Source organism: Medicago sativa, chromosome 2, assembly GCF_051527215.1.
Source record: "Medicago sativa cultivar Bolivia chromosome 2, Bolivia_mono, whole genome shotgun sequence".
NCBI lineage: Eukaryota > Viridiplantae > Streptophyta > Magnoliopsida > Fabales > Fabaceae > Medicago > Medicago sativa.
Window position 1 is genome coordinate 57,466,343 of NC_140750.1, and position 15,336 is coordinate 57,481,678.

Here is a 15,336-nt window from a genome sequence, read left to right on the forward strand (position 1 = left end):
GTCCATAACATTATTAAGTTATTTCTCTTCCCAAATTTCATTTCACCAAAAAATTAAACGATGAGCTGATCAAAATTTAAAATATAGCCTCTTTGAACTATTATGAATATTATATTTGAAATATAAATTTATTAATTAAATTGTCAAATTACGATTTGACTGAATAGACTAAATAATAATATTAAATAACGTTATTTATTACGGGTTTGACTACAATACACGGTTTTTGTAATCTTGTTTTCTTTTAAAGGTAAACACAATTCATGTTTATCAACTTGTTGTTTTCTTATCATTTCTTGCTAAGGATAATATATGTTACAAACGTAATATATAAGAACTTATTGCAGGCTAAGCTCATTACACAAAATAATAAAAGAAGAAGACATAAGAACACGAAGGAATGAGTGAAGGAGAACAGAAAAAAGTGAAAGTGGTAGAGGAGCAAGAAGCAGATTTGATCAGTAGTCTTCCCGATGAACTTTTAGGTTCCATCATTTATTTACTTCCATACATGGAAGTTGTGAGAACAAGTGTGCTTTCCAAGCGATGGGAGTCATTATGGAAGAACACTCCTGACCTTAGTTTTGACCAAAGACAAATGTTGAAGTCTTTGATTGAAGAGTACATTCAAAATTCTCCACTTGATGACCGTCTTACAATGGCTATGCAACGCAAGGTAATTTTTATTGAAATCATGTAAAATAAGTTATGTGTTTTTTTACTATAAGATTTGTGTTTTAATTTATGCTTTATGAATAATTAGATTATTCAAATGGTTCACATTTTCATGAAGAGTCAACCAGGAAGGGTTGTAAAGAATCTAATTACATATTTTACCTTCCATTTTCTAAATGAAATGAATGAACTTTAATTCTAAACGTGTTTGAGATATGATATATATTGACGGAATTCATGCATGACAGGTAGCTCCTACAAATGAGGAGTATTTTGATGTAATTTCTGAAGCAGCCATGATGATTACATCAAATATTGACAATCATATTGGTCCCTTGAAGAGTTGTACCATCCGACACTTGCCTGAGAGTTGTGCAAGTGCGGATATTGTGGGGTGGTTAAGGAAAATACTGGAAAAAGGGGTGATTAAGGTTTCAATAGAACGTGAATCTTGTGATTATCTTAACGAAGGAATATTAGACTTGGATGCAATGCTTGCTGCATCGACCATTGATTTACCTTTTGAGGTTTTCTCCAATTTTAAGGTTCTTGAGTTGAAGAACTATCGTTTTAACACTACACCCTCCCCTGATTCCCAGCAGACTTTAAAAACACTTACTCTTAAGAAAGTGTGTATTATATCGAACACTTTTCATGATATTCTCTCATACTGTTCATCTCTTGAAAACCTTACCGTCGAGAATTGTGATTTCTTAACAGATGAGCTTAAGATTGTAAGTCCAAGTCTGAAATATATTAAAATTTGTAATATGAATGTGCTCAGGATTTTGGTTTCTGCATTTAATGTTGAAGTCATAGAGATTGACTCCATTATTTGTAGTCATGAAGATTTGGTCTTTGAGGCCCCAAAACTTCAAGTTCTTCGTGCTTACAATGATTTTCAAATTCTTGGAGAAATTTTATTTATTGATGGAAGAAAGCTTTTGACAGCAAGAGATATTATAGAAATTTTCGGTGGTATTCTGGTATGTCTTTCTTCACTTAGAAAATTGATTAACTTCAAGTTTCTGTTTTTTATTCAAGCATATAATACATTTCTTTTTAATTAGTACAGAACCATCTAATGTTCTAAATTTTTGTTGCATCTCCTTGGATATATGTACAACTTAACATATGGTCTATATTCAATTACATTGAATGTTGCAATGAACTGTAGATGCAAAAAAGTGAGTCAAGGATAAAGATTAAAGTTTAATATCCCTTAATGCAAGTATGATTCCTTTTTGAGCCATCACAAAAAATCACGCTTATTGGGAAATACTTCCTAGAAAAATATCATAGCTTATTATATGTGGACTAACCGAGTAATTGTGATGCGATGCTGAAAATTGTTGTTTATGGTATCACCACCTTACTGAACAGTAACCAAGTATGCCTACTACAAATATTGCTTAGAGTGAAATAATCCAATTTGATTTTGCTCCTTAGAAAAATGTCATCTAAAAAATAGACAAGTATATAGTAGTTTCTCACTTAACATTAATATCTTTATTATTTCTTAACATGTGTCATGAAGGCACGTGTTAGCACGACCCTTGTTTTGTAACTATCTTTCTTGATTGTCTTAGGGTCATCGAGGTTCAGGCATGGGAAATATATTTAAACATTTAGTTACTCTTTGCCTCAACTTTGAATTGAACAGTAGCAGAAATACCATAGCTCTTTCTTTTGCACTCAAGTCTTGCCCACAACTAATGAATCTTCAAATAAATAACCAGGTATGCTTATGATTAATTTAGCCATATGTTTGCAACTATCTTTACTTCAGTTACATGTGTTCAATTATTCAAGTTTTAAAATGGCGTGTAATAGGAATTGTGGTTACAACAATAATATTTTTTATTTCATTGTGATCGTGATTGTAGTCAAATTAGTCATATTTGACCATGATGTAACGATAAATCAATCATGATTTAAATTATGCCTAACTATATTTTTTTTTTGACATTTTTCCCCTTAAACTCTAGGTCAAGTTGGATTATTATGATCAGAATGACAATGATAGTCTTCCTTACCCTGGTGGTTTGTTTTGGCTCAAAAGGGACCCCTGTAGGTGTGTTAGCCGCAGCCTAAAGTCTGTTTGTATAAAGGGATATAAAGGTGGAGAGTTTGAATTTGAGTTCGTTAAGTACTTAATATTAAATGGCGGAGTTATGAATAATATTACCATTTGGTTTTTGGATGAATGTTCATGGGATGAAGTTGTAGCAACTGCATGTTTGCGATCATATCCAAAACTCTCTCCTAAATTGTCAATTGATTTGAAACATGGGACCGAGTCTATACAGAAGTATGGTGGCAGCTTTGATGAATGGGTGAGAACCCTAAAATAAAGTGGTTGATGAAAAGCTGAAGTGTTTTTGTTAATCCTGGGTTTAAACCTCTCAAATTGTTATTAGACTTATGCTGATGTTTTTATTTGATCGATTTCGATCTTGGATTTTCATCTGATAATTTTCTATCTAGGATTTTCATTTGATAGTTTTGTATCTTGGATTTTCAAAATAAACAAGTCATATGTTCTCATATTCTCTAAACATTTGTTTGTTAAGTTTATTACAATTTTCAAAATAAACAAGTCATATTGTAGTATATATAAAGGCAACAACACATGCATAAATTTACATGATCGTAGTGAAAATTAAGCACAATGAATGAATCTACCGTTAAAAACAAAACACACACAGAGCGTCTAATTTACATGTCTATTATACACCATACACAATAAATCCATGCGTCTTTTTTCCTTAGTTATCTTAAAATCCCATTTATTAATATAATATGGTAGTTTATGATCAGATTTGCGTGTATGTAACTAATCTTTTACCAACGGACCTAATAAATATAAGTATCAACAGTTAATTTATGATTTAGTGAATGATTCTGCTCATGTAGAATTTCATGTCTATACTTTTTTTTTGTATAAATAGTAATTTTTTTTTACAATAATAAATCACAAATTTGATTGCTAACATATAAACTCACCTTATAGTGACAACCTGATAACAACACAAAATCTGTAATATAGATGATAGCTAAAATTTGTACGCATCCATTTTAGTTTAGTTACAACATAAATGTCTTATAGTATCACCAACCGGATGACCCTTTTGCAACTCCTCAATTCACTAGATGCCTATTTCGATTGGCAATTAAATTGACATAATCACGGTATATCTAACTCTCTGATTTTTAACAACAAAAATTGTGTATGTTTTTTTTTTTTAATAAAAGAAAAGTGTAAACCTTCTTAAATATAAGTCATAAACTTTTATTCACAAAATAAACTAAAGGTTCCTTTCAAAATGCATGTTAGAGTTATATAGAACTTTGTATGATAGCTGAATAATTTGCAAGACACAAGTATATCCCTTCATAGAGACATAATTTTCTTTTAAAAGAATTACACAATATTAAAGGGACTACTAAGCTAATCTTTAACTCTAAAATAAGAAATTTGGGTACTAGAGCCACAAATGACAATAGCCTTAAGCCTTGGTCCCTACCAACCATGTGAGTGGTCTCGAGTACGTCCCCGGTGAACATGATCTATACAGAGGTTGGGTCAAACCCCCAAGACAAAATAGTCCACATATCTGGGGAGGTGAAATCTTCATCTTCCACGGTGGTATCTCGACTACCTTCAGAATCGTCATGATCTTATGACCTATAGCCCACACATCCACTAAAAGGGAGACCAATTTGAAAATAATAAATATAAAGGAGCATAGAAAGTTAGAAACAAGTAGGAAAACAATGTTTATGATAAAACTCATTAATACTCAATTCCTAATGCAATGTCTATATATGGTAATGCATATGATTCCAAAATTTCCAACCCTCCACAAAGGGGGTGTGACATAACTTTAAGATAAACAACACTAACGTGATATATATCTACCGATCATTCAGACTCAAAGATCGACGTTCAGATAAGGTGTTAAAATCTTGAATACGCAACATGTGCCATCTTTCTGGTGTGCATCTCGTGACTCCTATTCAGTGACCATGTAACTATGAAATTCATGCGCATATGATTCCCCAATGTGCACAAGAATTTATAACCATATGAAATATTTATTGAATCAAAATGGAATTTAAAACAATATCTCTAAGGTTTTTATTATAACAATGTATGAAAGAACAATTTGATACTTTAACGTGTGTTCAAGTGTGCATGACCTTATAATTAAATTCAGACTTAAAAGGTCAAGTCTTTTGTTCTTATACATCATGATTTAAGAACAAGGAAATCATCATGGAGAAAAGCATTGGAAACATATGAAGACTAAGACGGTGATCTAAAGGAAGGTCAACATAAAGTCAAAGGTCTTATCAGAAGATGTCTTGAAGACTTTGACGAGAATAAGATCTGATGGAATAAACCTCTAAAGGAAACAAGTTCTAATGATGTCAGCAGTTTGACTCTGATCAGTTTTTTCATTTTCTAATGGAAGGTCGCTTTTAACATCTGATAGTACAATTTGTTTTCTTAAGTGTCATAGTTTCTTAAGCTTTAAGTTAGTTTACTACTCTTTGAGTTCCTAAGTCTAAACACAATCAAACTCTTTTGAAAAACTCTGATTGTATGAGCACTCTTGTGTGAGGCAAGGAAGTCTCTGACTTGTGTGTTGGAGCAATTGTAATCTTGTGTGGTTATAGCGAAAAATCCCTTCACAAGAAAGACCTTAATTTCTACTTTCAAAGACAACATTTGTTATCATCGTAGTTTTGAACGATAAGTAATAGTACACGATGGCCCATCTATCAAGGTGGTACTCCGTAGAATTTGTCCTTGCTCATATCAAAAGAAGCAGCTAGGATTAAAATTTAGCACAAATTATGAATATGATTACACATTCATCATATAGGCAATAATAACTTGGACAGTTAAGAAATCAGTGATCAGTTATTATTTGTATAATCATGCAGACACAATCTAGATTCCCAGCACGACTACAATAAAGTAAGCTGCACCATTAGAATAAACACTAGACTTTACAAGAGGACCAAGCAGTTCAAGTGAAGATAAAATGGCTTGCATGATCTCTAAAACAAAGGCCAACACCCATTATTGAACCATTAGAAAATAAAGCACAATCTACATTGCACTTGGTGTAGCCTTGAGATGGCCGGACCCATCTGTTTTCAAGTGCAGGAACTGCAGAATTGGTGGTATGTTTCTGCACATCGCACCATTCATAAAAGGAGTCTTTTACCAGTAAAGCAGTAGGTTTTCCCATAACTTGGTGTTTCTACATCTCCAAAGGCTCCAAACCACCATATCAGAGCTAGAAAAATGCAGCTGAAAAATATATTGGGCTGATTGGGTACAGTCTGCAATTTCTGTATCCATCTGAGCCAGCCTCCAATGGTTGAAGGCTTCAACGCATTTGAAATCAGAACATGTGCGGGAGAGAGCAAGCTACACAAAATTACAGGCAGAGACTACACAATGATCAAACAACAAAAATATCATGCAAAATAAATATTGTGCTCGACAATTTAAAACAAAAGTAGAATGGATATGTTATAAGGAAATAGCATAACAGAATGCTTTTTGAAGAATCAGTACTACTGATTCGGTAGCAGTCAATTTCATGAACAAACAGTGTAAATAAGTGCAAAAGGTCAAAAGACAAAACCTTCAACATCAAACAACAATAACCATGACTAATCCCATGGGATCATGAGACATGAGTTTTCGATAGAAATACATTCAAAGAAAATTCAGTTTTCTTTTTTTTTGTGATTTTAAAAATTAGCAGAGGAAGGATAGTTCATGGACATGAGAAGACTGAATAAGGCAGACTGCACCACCTGTGAGACATGCTCAACCACCATCACCTTAGGAATTGATCGTGTTGCCACTGATTGATTTTGTATCCTTTTACGGATTGAAGTTTTTGCCACAATTTCTAATTGTTACTTTTGAAGAGAAGGTTAAGGGCGTTAAAATGGAAAATTAAACCCTTTGATCTTAATCTATCTGTAATTAGTTTTGTTGTTGTCCTATTAACACACAACTGACCAAGGTTTTAAAAATTGGACAAAATTTTACTCAAAAAAAAAAAAAAATTGGACCAAAACTGATGAAACCAGGTTTTGGCATGTACTAATACTAGAAAATATGCAGATTGAAAAGTTTGAAACAAATTAATTTCATTTGGGGAATACAGAAGAGCTAAGGAAGAAACATCCTATCAGATGGAATAATCAAAATAAACCTAAAGAAGTTGGGTTTCCTATTCTAGGCTTTGTTTCTGCATCATACGAGATGATTAACTAATAGAATATGCATTGACACAAAATATTTGCACTATTAAACATTAACAACAACCACCACGAAGAGCCTTATCCCACTAAGTGGAGTCGGCTACGTTAATCAAACAATGCCATAGTGTTCTATCAAAAAACATGACTTTCTCCAATTCATTGATCTCTTATAGCTGTTGACTACTAAACATTATTTGTGATAAAATGTCAAATGATGAAACTGCTTTATGAATGATTTTGGTGTGTTAAACACTAATACATCTATAGTAAAAAGAGAGAAGTAAAGGAATACTCACATCTTCAAGTGTGTTGTCACAAGTCATAAAACTGCACCAAGAATTGGTAACTAAACTTGATAAGTGTGTTTGTTTGATTCTAGAGAGACTAATACTGATTTTGACTGAATCAATTTTGTAAAATAGATTTTAGTTAAAAGTGTGTTGAATGTAAAGTGATTTTTTTTTGGTAAACAAAGAGAAGAAAAGGTAAAAAAAAAACAGGAAAGAACTATTGCCTTGCTACTAGCTCTCGGCTTGCATCAGCCTGCAAGAGAGGGATGATTCCAGGAGTGGTTTGATAAACTCCAGCCAACCATGGCTACCAGAAGCTCCGTGCTTTGCAAAGTAATCCGCAACTGCATTTCCTTCGCTAAGCTGATGCACGTGCACTAGCTTGATGCTCCGATGCTTGACTAATAACCCCTTGATATTCTGGACAATAGCCGCATAATGATGCCAAATATTGTCTCTCCTTGCACCAAATGAAGAGCCAAGGTTGAGTCCGTGGGTAACAAACCAGCGTTCTAAGACCTTTGTCCCAAGCCATCCTCAACCCATCATATAAAGCTAGAAGCTCAACAGGAAGGACATTTGAAAAGCCAACACTTCCCGAGAAACTTCCAATCCAGGAGCCGTCGGAGTTTTTAAGCACTCCCCCAAAGCCAGACGCACCAGGATTCCCCAAACTGCTACCGTCAACATTCAACACAGGAGCACTCCCCTCAGCTTGGTACCAAGAGATATAACGCTCAATGGGAGCCCTAGTAGCATTTAAAGGAAATGAAGTCTGAAGCAGATGAGCATAATTAAGAATTTGCAGCTTAACTTGTTGAAGGTTCTTGGGCTATGCAAGCACGATTTCTAGCCGTCCAAAGGAACCACACCGCTGAAAGGAACGAGTGGGGGAACTGTCCGTCTCAGCCTATAATGATCCACAAGCCAAGGTTATGCACCAAGAAGAAGTTTAGGTTGTCGAAGCCATGCACAATCCCGCAAGCAGTGGAAAACATCTTCGCTGGTTGAGTTGCATCTAGTGCAGACATCAGTCGGAGACATACCTCTCTTATGTAACGTTACCATTGTAGGAATAGCAGCATGACAAGCTGATTTTTGTTTGAAAGCTACAAATCACATTGAGTCAAAAGCTACAAATAACAATTCCACTCCAACATGATATAGATCGATTTGCACTTCAAGTCTAAAAGCAAAATCAGTTCTACTTTGAGACACTCCAACGTGTCAAAATCATTTTTACACCACTAGAATCCATTTTGCCCCATCCAAAATTGAAACCAAATATACACCAAGATTGCAATACTCATATTGGCAGGTTCTAAGGCAGGCAAATACTTAAGCATCATACAGAAGCTCAAAATCTTTCTCGTTTTAATGGCTGAGATGATGGCCTAATTGATATCAGTTGAACAAAAACAAAAGAAAATGAACAAGTTAAGCTTTAAGGCACACAAATTCATTTTCCCTTGTTTTTGTAGAACCAGCATCAAACAAGTCACAATGACAAATTTCTACTTCCAAGAGAGAACGTCTATCATCATTGGAGTTTCGAACGATAAATAATAGACAGTACTCAATACTCTTCAAAATGGTACTCAATACTCTTGAAGAAAAAAAAGGCGGTACTCAATAGCAATGCTCATGTCAAAAGCAGTAACTAATATTTAAAATTTAGCACAAATTTTGATTACACAGACACTCCTCGGATTAAGACTGTCCCGGCATCAAAACATAGTCACATATGATTACACTGAATTATGCGATTTTCTCAAATTATTAGCGGTGTCAGTGTGCTTCATATATTCGTCATATAAGCAATAATAATAACATGGACAGTGAAGAAATCAGTAAGCAATTAATCATATAAGTACATAGACACAATCTAGTTTCAGATTCCCAGCACAACTACAATAAAGTAAGCTGCACCAAAAGAATAAAAACTAGATGTGTCAAACCATATATCAGAAGTACCTGCTTTATTCATCATTTTCTTAACTGTCCATTCATATAAACTCACATGAATCAAAACAACAAAAACTAATAAAGTAAATAATTTTTTGTTTTTGTGGCAAAGAAGGTGTCAGATGAGTAAGGTGAATATCAATCATCAAATCCTGGAAAAGAAAAACCACCAACAGCAATAAGCTGGGCAATTAATTATTGAAACAGGATCTGTAAACATGAATTAATCTTCATTACCCTAATTGCACACAGTATAATACAAAGAAAGCAACCAATGAAAATAAAAAATTAATTTTTGGTTTGAAAATGGGTAAAGTAATCAAGCTAAGGATGAAGATGAAAGATAATTGAGTTATCGATGTCTCTGTCTGAACTCCGATTTGAACAGAACTGCGACCCGATCACCCGAACATGAATGTCCAAGGCTTTTTTGGATTGGGCTTTGATCCAACTGTTTGAAGATTGCTCTTCAAACATTACTCTCCCGCACTTTAAAGTTACCTTAATACCTCCAACGACACTTCACTGTAGCCAACGACGGTTAAATGTCGTTAGAAATATTAAGGTAATTTTATAGTTTGAGAGAATTTTTTTTTTTTAAACTTAAAGAGCAATAGTCCAACTATTTAAGGCCTTCATATCCCCTTATCAAGTTGGACAAAAAAAAATTGGATAAAATAGAGTCGAACAATTTTCATGTAAGTTATAAAATATTTTCATAAGCTATTCTTCACAATTTATGAAAATAAGCTGAAAAAACATATGAGAATATCATAAGTTGTTTCTATTAGCTGCACAAACAAATTCGCAAATGTTTATATTAGTATATAAATCCAAATATCTCAAACAAAAAAGGCCTTAGATTATAGTATTTGTTTAGTCTAGCTTTTGTTGACCCCTCTTGATAAACTTGTACCGTTAGGATGTAACAATTCAATTTGATTTAGTTATTAGTCAAAAACTATTCAAACCGACCAAATCAACATCGGGTCGGGTTGATTTGGTTTTCAACGTTTTTGAAAGTGGAACTAAGCCAAACTAAATGAATGATATGTGGCTGATCGATGTTGATTTGGTTTTCAACATTTTTGAAAGTGGAACTAAGCCGAACTAAATGAATGATATGTGGCTGATCGATTCGCCTGAAAATGCAATCAAACAATAACTTTTTCTTAGCCTTACCTTCATATCATTAAGGATTGAACATATTTAGAAGTACTACATCCGCATACCTTTAAATTTTCAACTTACATAAAGTTACAAAATAGTTAAAAAATTACTTGACAGAATCATAAAAATTACTTGATAGATAGGTAAGAGTACAATGAAAAATTTAAAATCTATATGTAAATTAAAAGAGCTGGATTGAATATTCATTCCGACACTATCGAAAATTGAAAGTGCCGGAATTATTAATGGTTTTTCAAAAGTGTTAAGAGGTAAAAATGGATTAACATCAAATTGTAAGGGTATGGGGTAAATTTTCTATAAATCACCATCAACCAAAAGTTGATGAGCTAGTGCCTAGTGAGTAGTGATCTTCCCATACCTTAAACTGCAGCTATCAACACCAATATGAGTCTAGACTAGAGGGACTGTCCTAAATTCTAAAGGATGAGGGCAAAGCACTGAAAAAATAAACTTGTTGCTTTCATGTGTCATTTTTATGTTTTTAACGGCTTTTTCAACTAAAGCTTTACTTGTTTCTTTGTCCAGAACAAATTTGAAATGTAATTAAGAGACTCATATTTCGATTTCCAAATTCATATACTCTTAGCCCAATTATACATAAGAAAGAAAAAAAGACGGGGAATTAATTACATGACTATAGTCTATACATAAGCATTAACAAAATACAAATTAATGTACCAAACCCATCTCATAGCTATCTTGCCAAAAGGAATTGTAAGCATGTTCTTCCATATCAAACACATCATCACAAACCATTAAATGATCAACCATCACATCTTTCTCATCTTCAAAAGAGTCTATAGCCTCCCAACTTCCATCATCAAACTGGAAGGATGGCATCAAATCCATATCCACCCATTCAACTCCAAAGTCAAGTCCCTCCACCACTTGTTCTATGTTCCATGATTCACTATAATCTTCAAAATTGCTCTTCAATTGTGGTCCTATGCATGTTGAATATTTATCATGGCCACCCATCTTGTTTTCACTTATTTCAGCCTCAAAAGATCTTATTAAACTATCTAACCTTTCATCATTACTCTCATCACATGGTAACTCTTCCATTAGTGACATGAGAAGATCACCCTTGATTTCTACATCATAAGCAAAATTTTCACAAACTTGGGAAGCCATTTTCGTACAAATAATTAAAATGGTTTTAATTTGTTATGACTTTGAAGAAGAAGAAAGGATGAACAATAGTAAAGAGAATAGAGAAAAGGGCTTAAGATGAATTGATTGTATGAGCAAGGGAAGTTAGGGTTTTATATAGGCACTCATGAGGCGCCACGTCACCTCAAGAAGGGGACATTACACCCATCATGACCCAAACAGTCATGTGCACACAAAAATAATTATATGGATATGGGTGATCATGTTGCATAACAAATTAGCAATATTGTATAAAATAATAGTGGTGCAATAATAGATAAAGAAATACATTATATACGTAACGTGTGGTCTGGCAATAAGGATGGTTCGAAGTGAGCAAGATATTGTGGAAATCGTAGAATCTGACCCCATGATACCTCAATTGAATGTGGGTGGAACAAGGAAACATGAAAAAGCAAAGCTTTCAGTGACTCAACTAACATCAAGTTGCAATAACAAAAAAGGGATTAGTCTAAATAATAATAATAACGAATGAATGAAGGAACGAGTTGTTAAGGAATCCATAGGTGTCAATATTTTAAGAAATTCTTCAATAGAAACACATGGACTTTTCGGGAACTACTTCAGTGACATTAATGTCACGGTACCATTAAATCCTAGCCATACAAAGGTGACATTAATGTGTGTTGTATGACCAAGATGCTCCCCATGATGTGTTGTGTGGCCAGGATTCAATGTCATGGTGCCATTAATGGCACCCAAGTGCTGCCCGGACTTTTCTAGTTTCACCTTATAGAATTTTAATTACACCTAATTGACTTCAAATTTTACAATAATATCGAAATTTCCTTTTCCATGTAAAGTTTTAAAAACCATTTTTTTATGATCATTCTGAACCTTCACCCATTTCACTCACAAACCACCATAGATACGTAACCAATATCTACCAAGACTAAAGATTGAATCATCTTTTTCATTGATCCATACTCTATTCATAAAAGTTAGTGAATTTCATGGATTTCTTTATGAAGAGTTTCAATTTAGTTTTTGTTCGTTGTCGTGTTTGGTGGTTTTGTTCTAAGATCTGTGTGGGCAATATACATGGTAGACGCGAATTTAAATTAAGTAGATATTATTTCCGTAAAGTAGGGTAAGGTTATTTAAGATTACGTATTAATTTTTCAGATAAACATAATTTAAGTTTACGTAGTCACTATTATTCACTGTGAGAGGGGTTATTGTAAATTGAGTTTACGTATGTACAACTTATGTAGCGGAAGTGCGTGAACTCATTTACACATGTAGACATATAAACTTAGTTTACTTAACTATGTAAACTCAGTTTACATAAACCATATAAAATATAATTTTACATAGTTTGAAAAACTATTATATTTCTCTCAATTTTCACATTTTTCTACCTTATGTTTCAATCAATTTTACATGTTTTTCCCCTCTCCGGTGAATGGACCTTGAAGAAGAAGAAAGTGTTGATGTAATCAACAATAAAATCGATGAAGAAAATTTTTGCCGAAAAACCCAAAGATCCTAAATGCAAAAAACAGAAAAAGCATTGTTTTCCTATTCAAATGGAACTCAGAATCGAATTCAGAATTCATAATCGAACTAAGAAAATGAGAAATCGCTAAACATAAAGCTATGAGGAGATAACCATCGCGTGCAAAAAGAGATGAAAAATAGAAAATTTATGTGATTGGATGCTATTGAAGAAGATACGTGAGCCGTGATAGATGAAGGAAAGGCTTTTGGAAAGGGATTGATACGCGTGCGTGCCTGTTTTTGGCTTTGACATGGTTTGAGAGATGAATACCTAATTTGGGGAGGATGAATAGGTGAACTAGTTTCTGCAAATGTGATGAAAGAGTTTTGAATTAAATTGAAAATTTTATTTCAAGTAAAGGGTATATTGGTCATTTTAAGGTGTAACTTGGTTTTTTGGGGTGTGAGTAGTTTCTGTCAAACACATGTGACACGTTTTTTACAACGATTTTTTTTTTTGTTAAACTGTAAAGTGTGTCAACTTCAACCACAAATAAATGTATAATTAGGGCCGATCTTGAGATATTGTTAATTGATAATCTTACTAACCTTAATCGTGTGAGTGAATTTTTTAACGAAGTTTGTATTTGACAAAGGGTGAGATGTCGAAAGTGATTTAAAGAGAAAATAGTAACATAAAAGCAAGTAATATAGGATAGTAGTGATACATGTCCGGGTCAATAGTGGTACAAGTATAACTAACTTCTTTTCTTACAAATGCGTTGAAGTTTTTATTTGATGTAAATTTTTCGATATTGATCTTTCACTTGTCTTCCATAATATTTTATTTTACTTGGTTTATTAAAACAAATAATGACTAGTTTCTTGCACATCATTTATATTAAAATTTATACGCATTTGATGATCAATACACACACAAGTATGGATGCGCAAATGCACAAACAGACACGTGCAACCCACACAAAATAGGACACAATATTCATAATTTGTACAAGACACTCAAAATCTTAAGGACGACTCCGAGTCTTTATAATTAAAAGACAAAAACTTAATTTCATTAACGACTTTGTCCTTTTTTATTTTTTTCACATCATTTTTGTCATTTTGATCAAACTGCATATTGATTTTAAAGATTAAAAAAATATGGTTTTATTTCGACATGGGCTTTAGTATTTAAATCTATGGTCTTTCATTAATGTTTTCATATGAATTTTTTTTTTTGAAGGAGTCATATGAATTTTAAATTTGATGTATGAAAATCCAGATTAAGAGACTCATTAATAAAAAAAAAATCATTATTAAAATTAAGTTAAGGGAAGACAAAAGTTGTTTTCTTAATTAAAATAAGCAAAGTCATATGCTTTGTTTTTGTCACTACAAAATTGTTGTGATTAAGACTCATATCTTGATTTCCAAATTTATAAACTGTTTTGCATATAATCTCATCCCAATTAGATATAGCAAAAACAAAAGTTTGACAATTAATTACAAAACATGACTATAGTCTGTACATAAGCAATTACAAATTAATGCACCAACCCAATCTCATAATTATCTTGCCAAAAGGAATTGTAAGCATGTTCTTCTATCTCAAACCCATCATCACAAACCATTAAATGATCAAGCATCCCATCTTTCTCATCTCCAAAAGACTCTATAGCCTCCCAACTTCCATCATCAAATTGGAAGGATGGCATCAAATCCATATCCACCCATTCACCTCCAAAGTCAAGTCCCTCCACCACTTGTCCTATATTCCATGATTCACTATAATATTCTTTAAAATTGCTCTTATATTGTGATCCTATGCATGTTGAATTATCATGGCCACCCATCTTGCTTTCACATATTTCAGCCTCAAAAGATCTTATTAAACTATCTAACCTTTCATCATTACTCTCATCACATGGTAACTCTTCCATTAGTGACATGAGTAGATCACCCTTGATTTCCACATCATAAGCCAAAGTTTCACAAACTTGGGAAGCCATTTTGGTACAAATATATTTGAAGGGGTATACTTTGTTTATGACTTTGAAGAAGAGGAGAAAAAGGATGAACAATAACAGAGGAAAAGAGAATAGCTAGGGAAAAAGGCTTAAGATGAATTGATTTTATGAGCAAGGGAAGTTAGGGTTTTATATAGGCACTTATGAGGTGCCACGTCACTTCAAGAAGGGGACAATACATCCATCATGGCCTAAAGAGTCATGTGCACATGAACACACAAAAACAATAAGTATATGATATGGGTGATCATGTTGCATATCAAATTAGCAATATG

General features: G+C 33.2%; 3 protein-coding genes and 1 long non-coding RNA gene across 4 annotated transcripts; 1 reads left to right on the forward strand and 3 right to left on the reverse strand.

Annotated features, from left to right (window-relative positions):
* The first annotated feature begins 278 nt into the window (after positions 1–278).
* Positions 279–3,233, forward strand: LOC146949235 (F-box/LRR-repeat protein At3g26922-like). Its single transcript, XM_085745330.1, has 4 exons — positions 279–676; positions 924–1,661; positions 2,265–2,414; positions 2,664–3,233. The coding sequence occupies exons 1-4, from the start codon at positions 401–403 to the stop codon at positions 3,027–3,029; spliced, it is 1,530 nt and encodes a 509-aa protein (XP_085601456.1). The 5' UTR covers positions 279–400; the 3' UTR covers positions 3,030–3,233.
* Positions 3,234–5,536: 2,303 nt separating this feature from the next.
* On the reverse strand, positions 5,537–9,543 carry LOC146949236 (uncharacterized). Its single transcript, XR_015027181.1, has 2 exons — positions 7,269–9,543; positions 5,537–6,121 (listed from the first exon to the last, which is right to left on the reverse strand). It is a non-coding gene; the product is annotated as an uncharacterized LOC146949236 (long non-coding RNA).
* Positions 9,544–10,949: 1,406 nt separating this feature from the next.
* LOC146949237 (uncharacterized) lies at positions 10,950–11,657 on the reverse strand. Its single transcript, XM_085745331.1, has one exon. The coding sequence runs from the start codon at positions 11,550–11,552 to the stop codon at positions 11,088–11,090; it is 465 nt and encodes a 154-aa protein (XP_085601457.1). The 5' UTR covers positions 11,553–11,657; the 3' UTR covers positions 10,950–11,087.
* Positions 11,658–14,434: 2,777 nt separating this feature from the next.
* LOC146949238 (uncharacterized) lies at positions 14,435–15,164 on the reverse strand. Its single transcript, XM_085745332.1, has one exon. The coding sequence runs from the start codon at positions 15,041–15,043 to the stop codon at positions 14,579–14,581; it is 465 nt and encodes a 154-aa protein (XP_085601458.1). The 5' UTR covers positions 15,044–15,164; the 3' UTR covers positions 14,435–14,578.
* Positions 15,165–15,336: the final 172 nt, after the last annotated feature.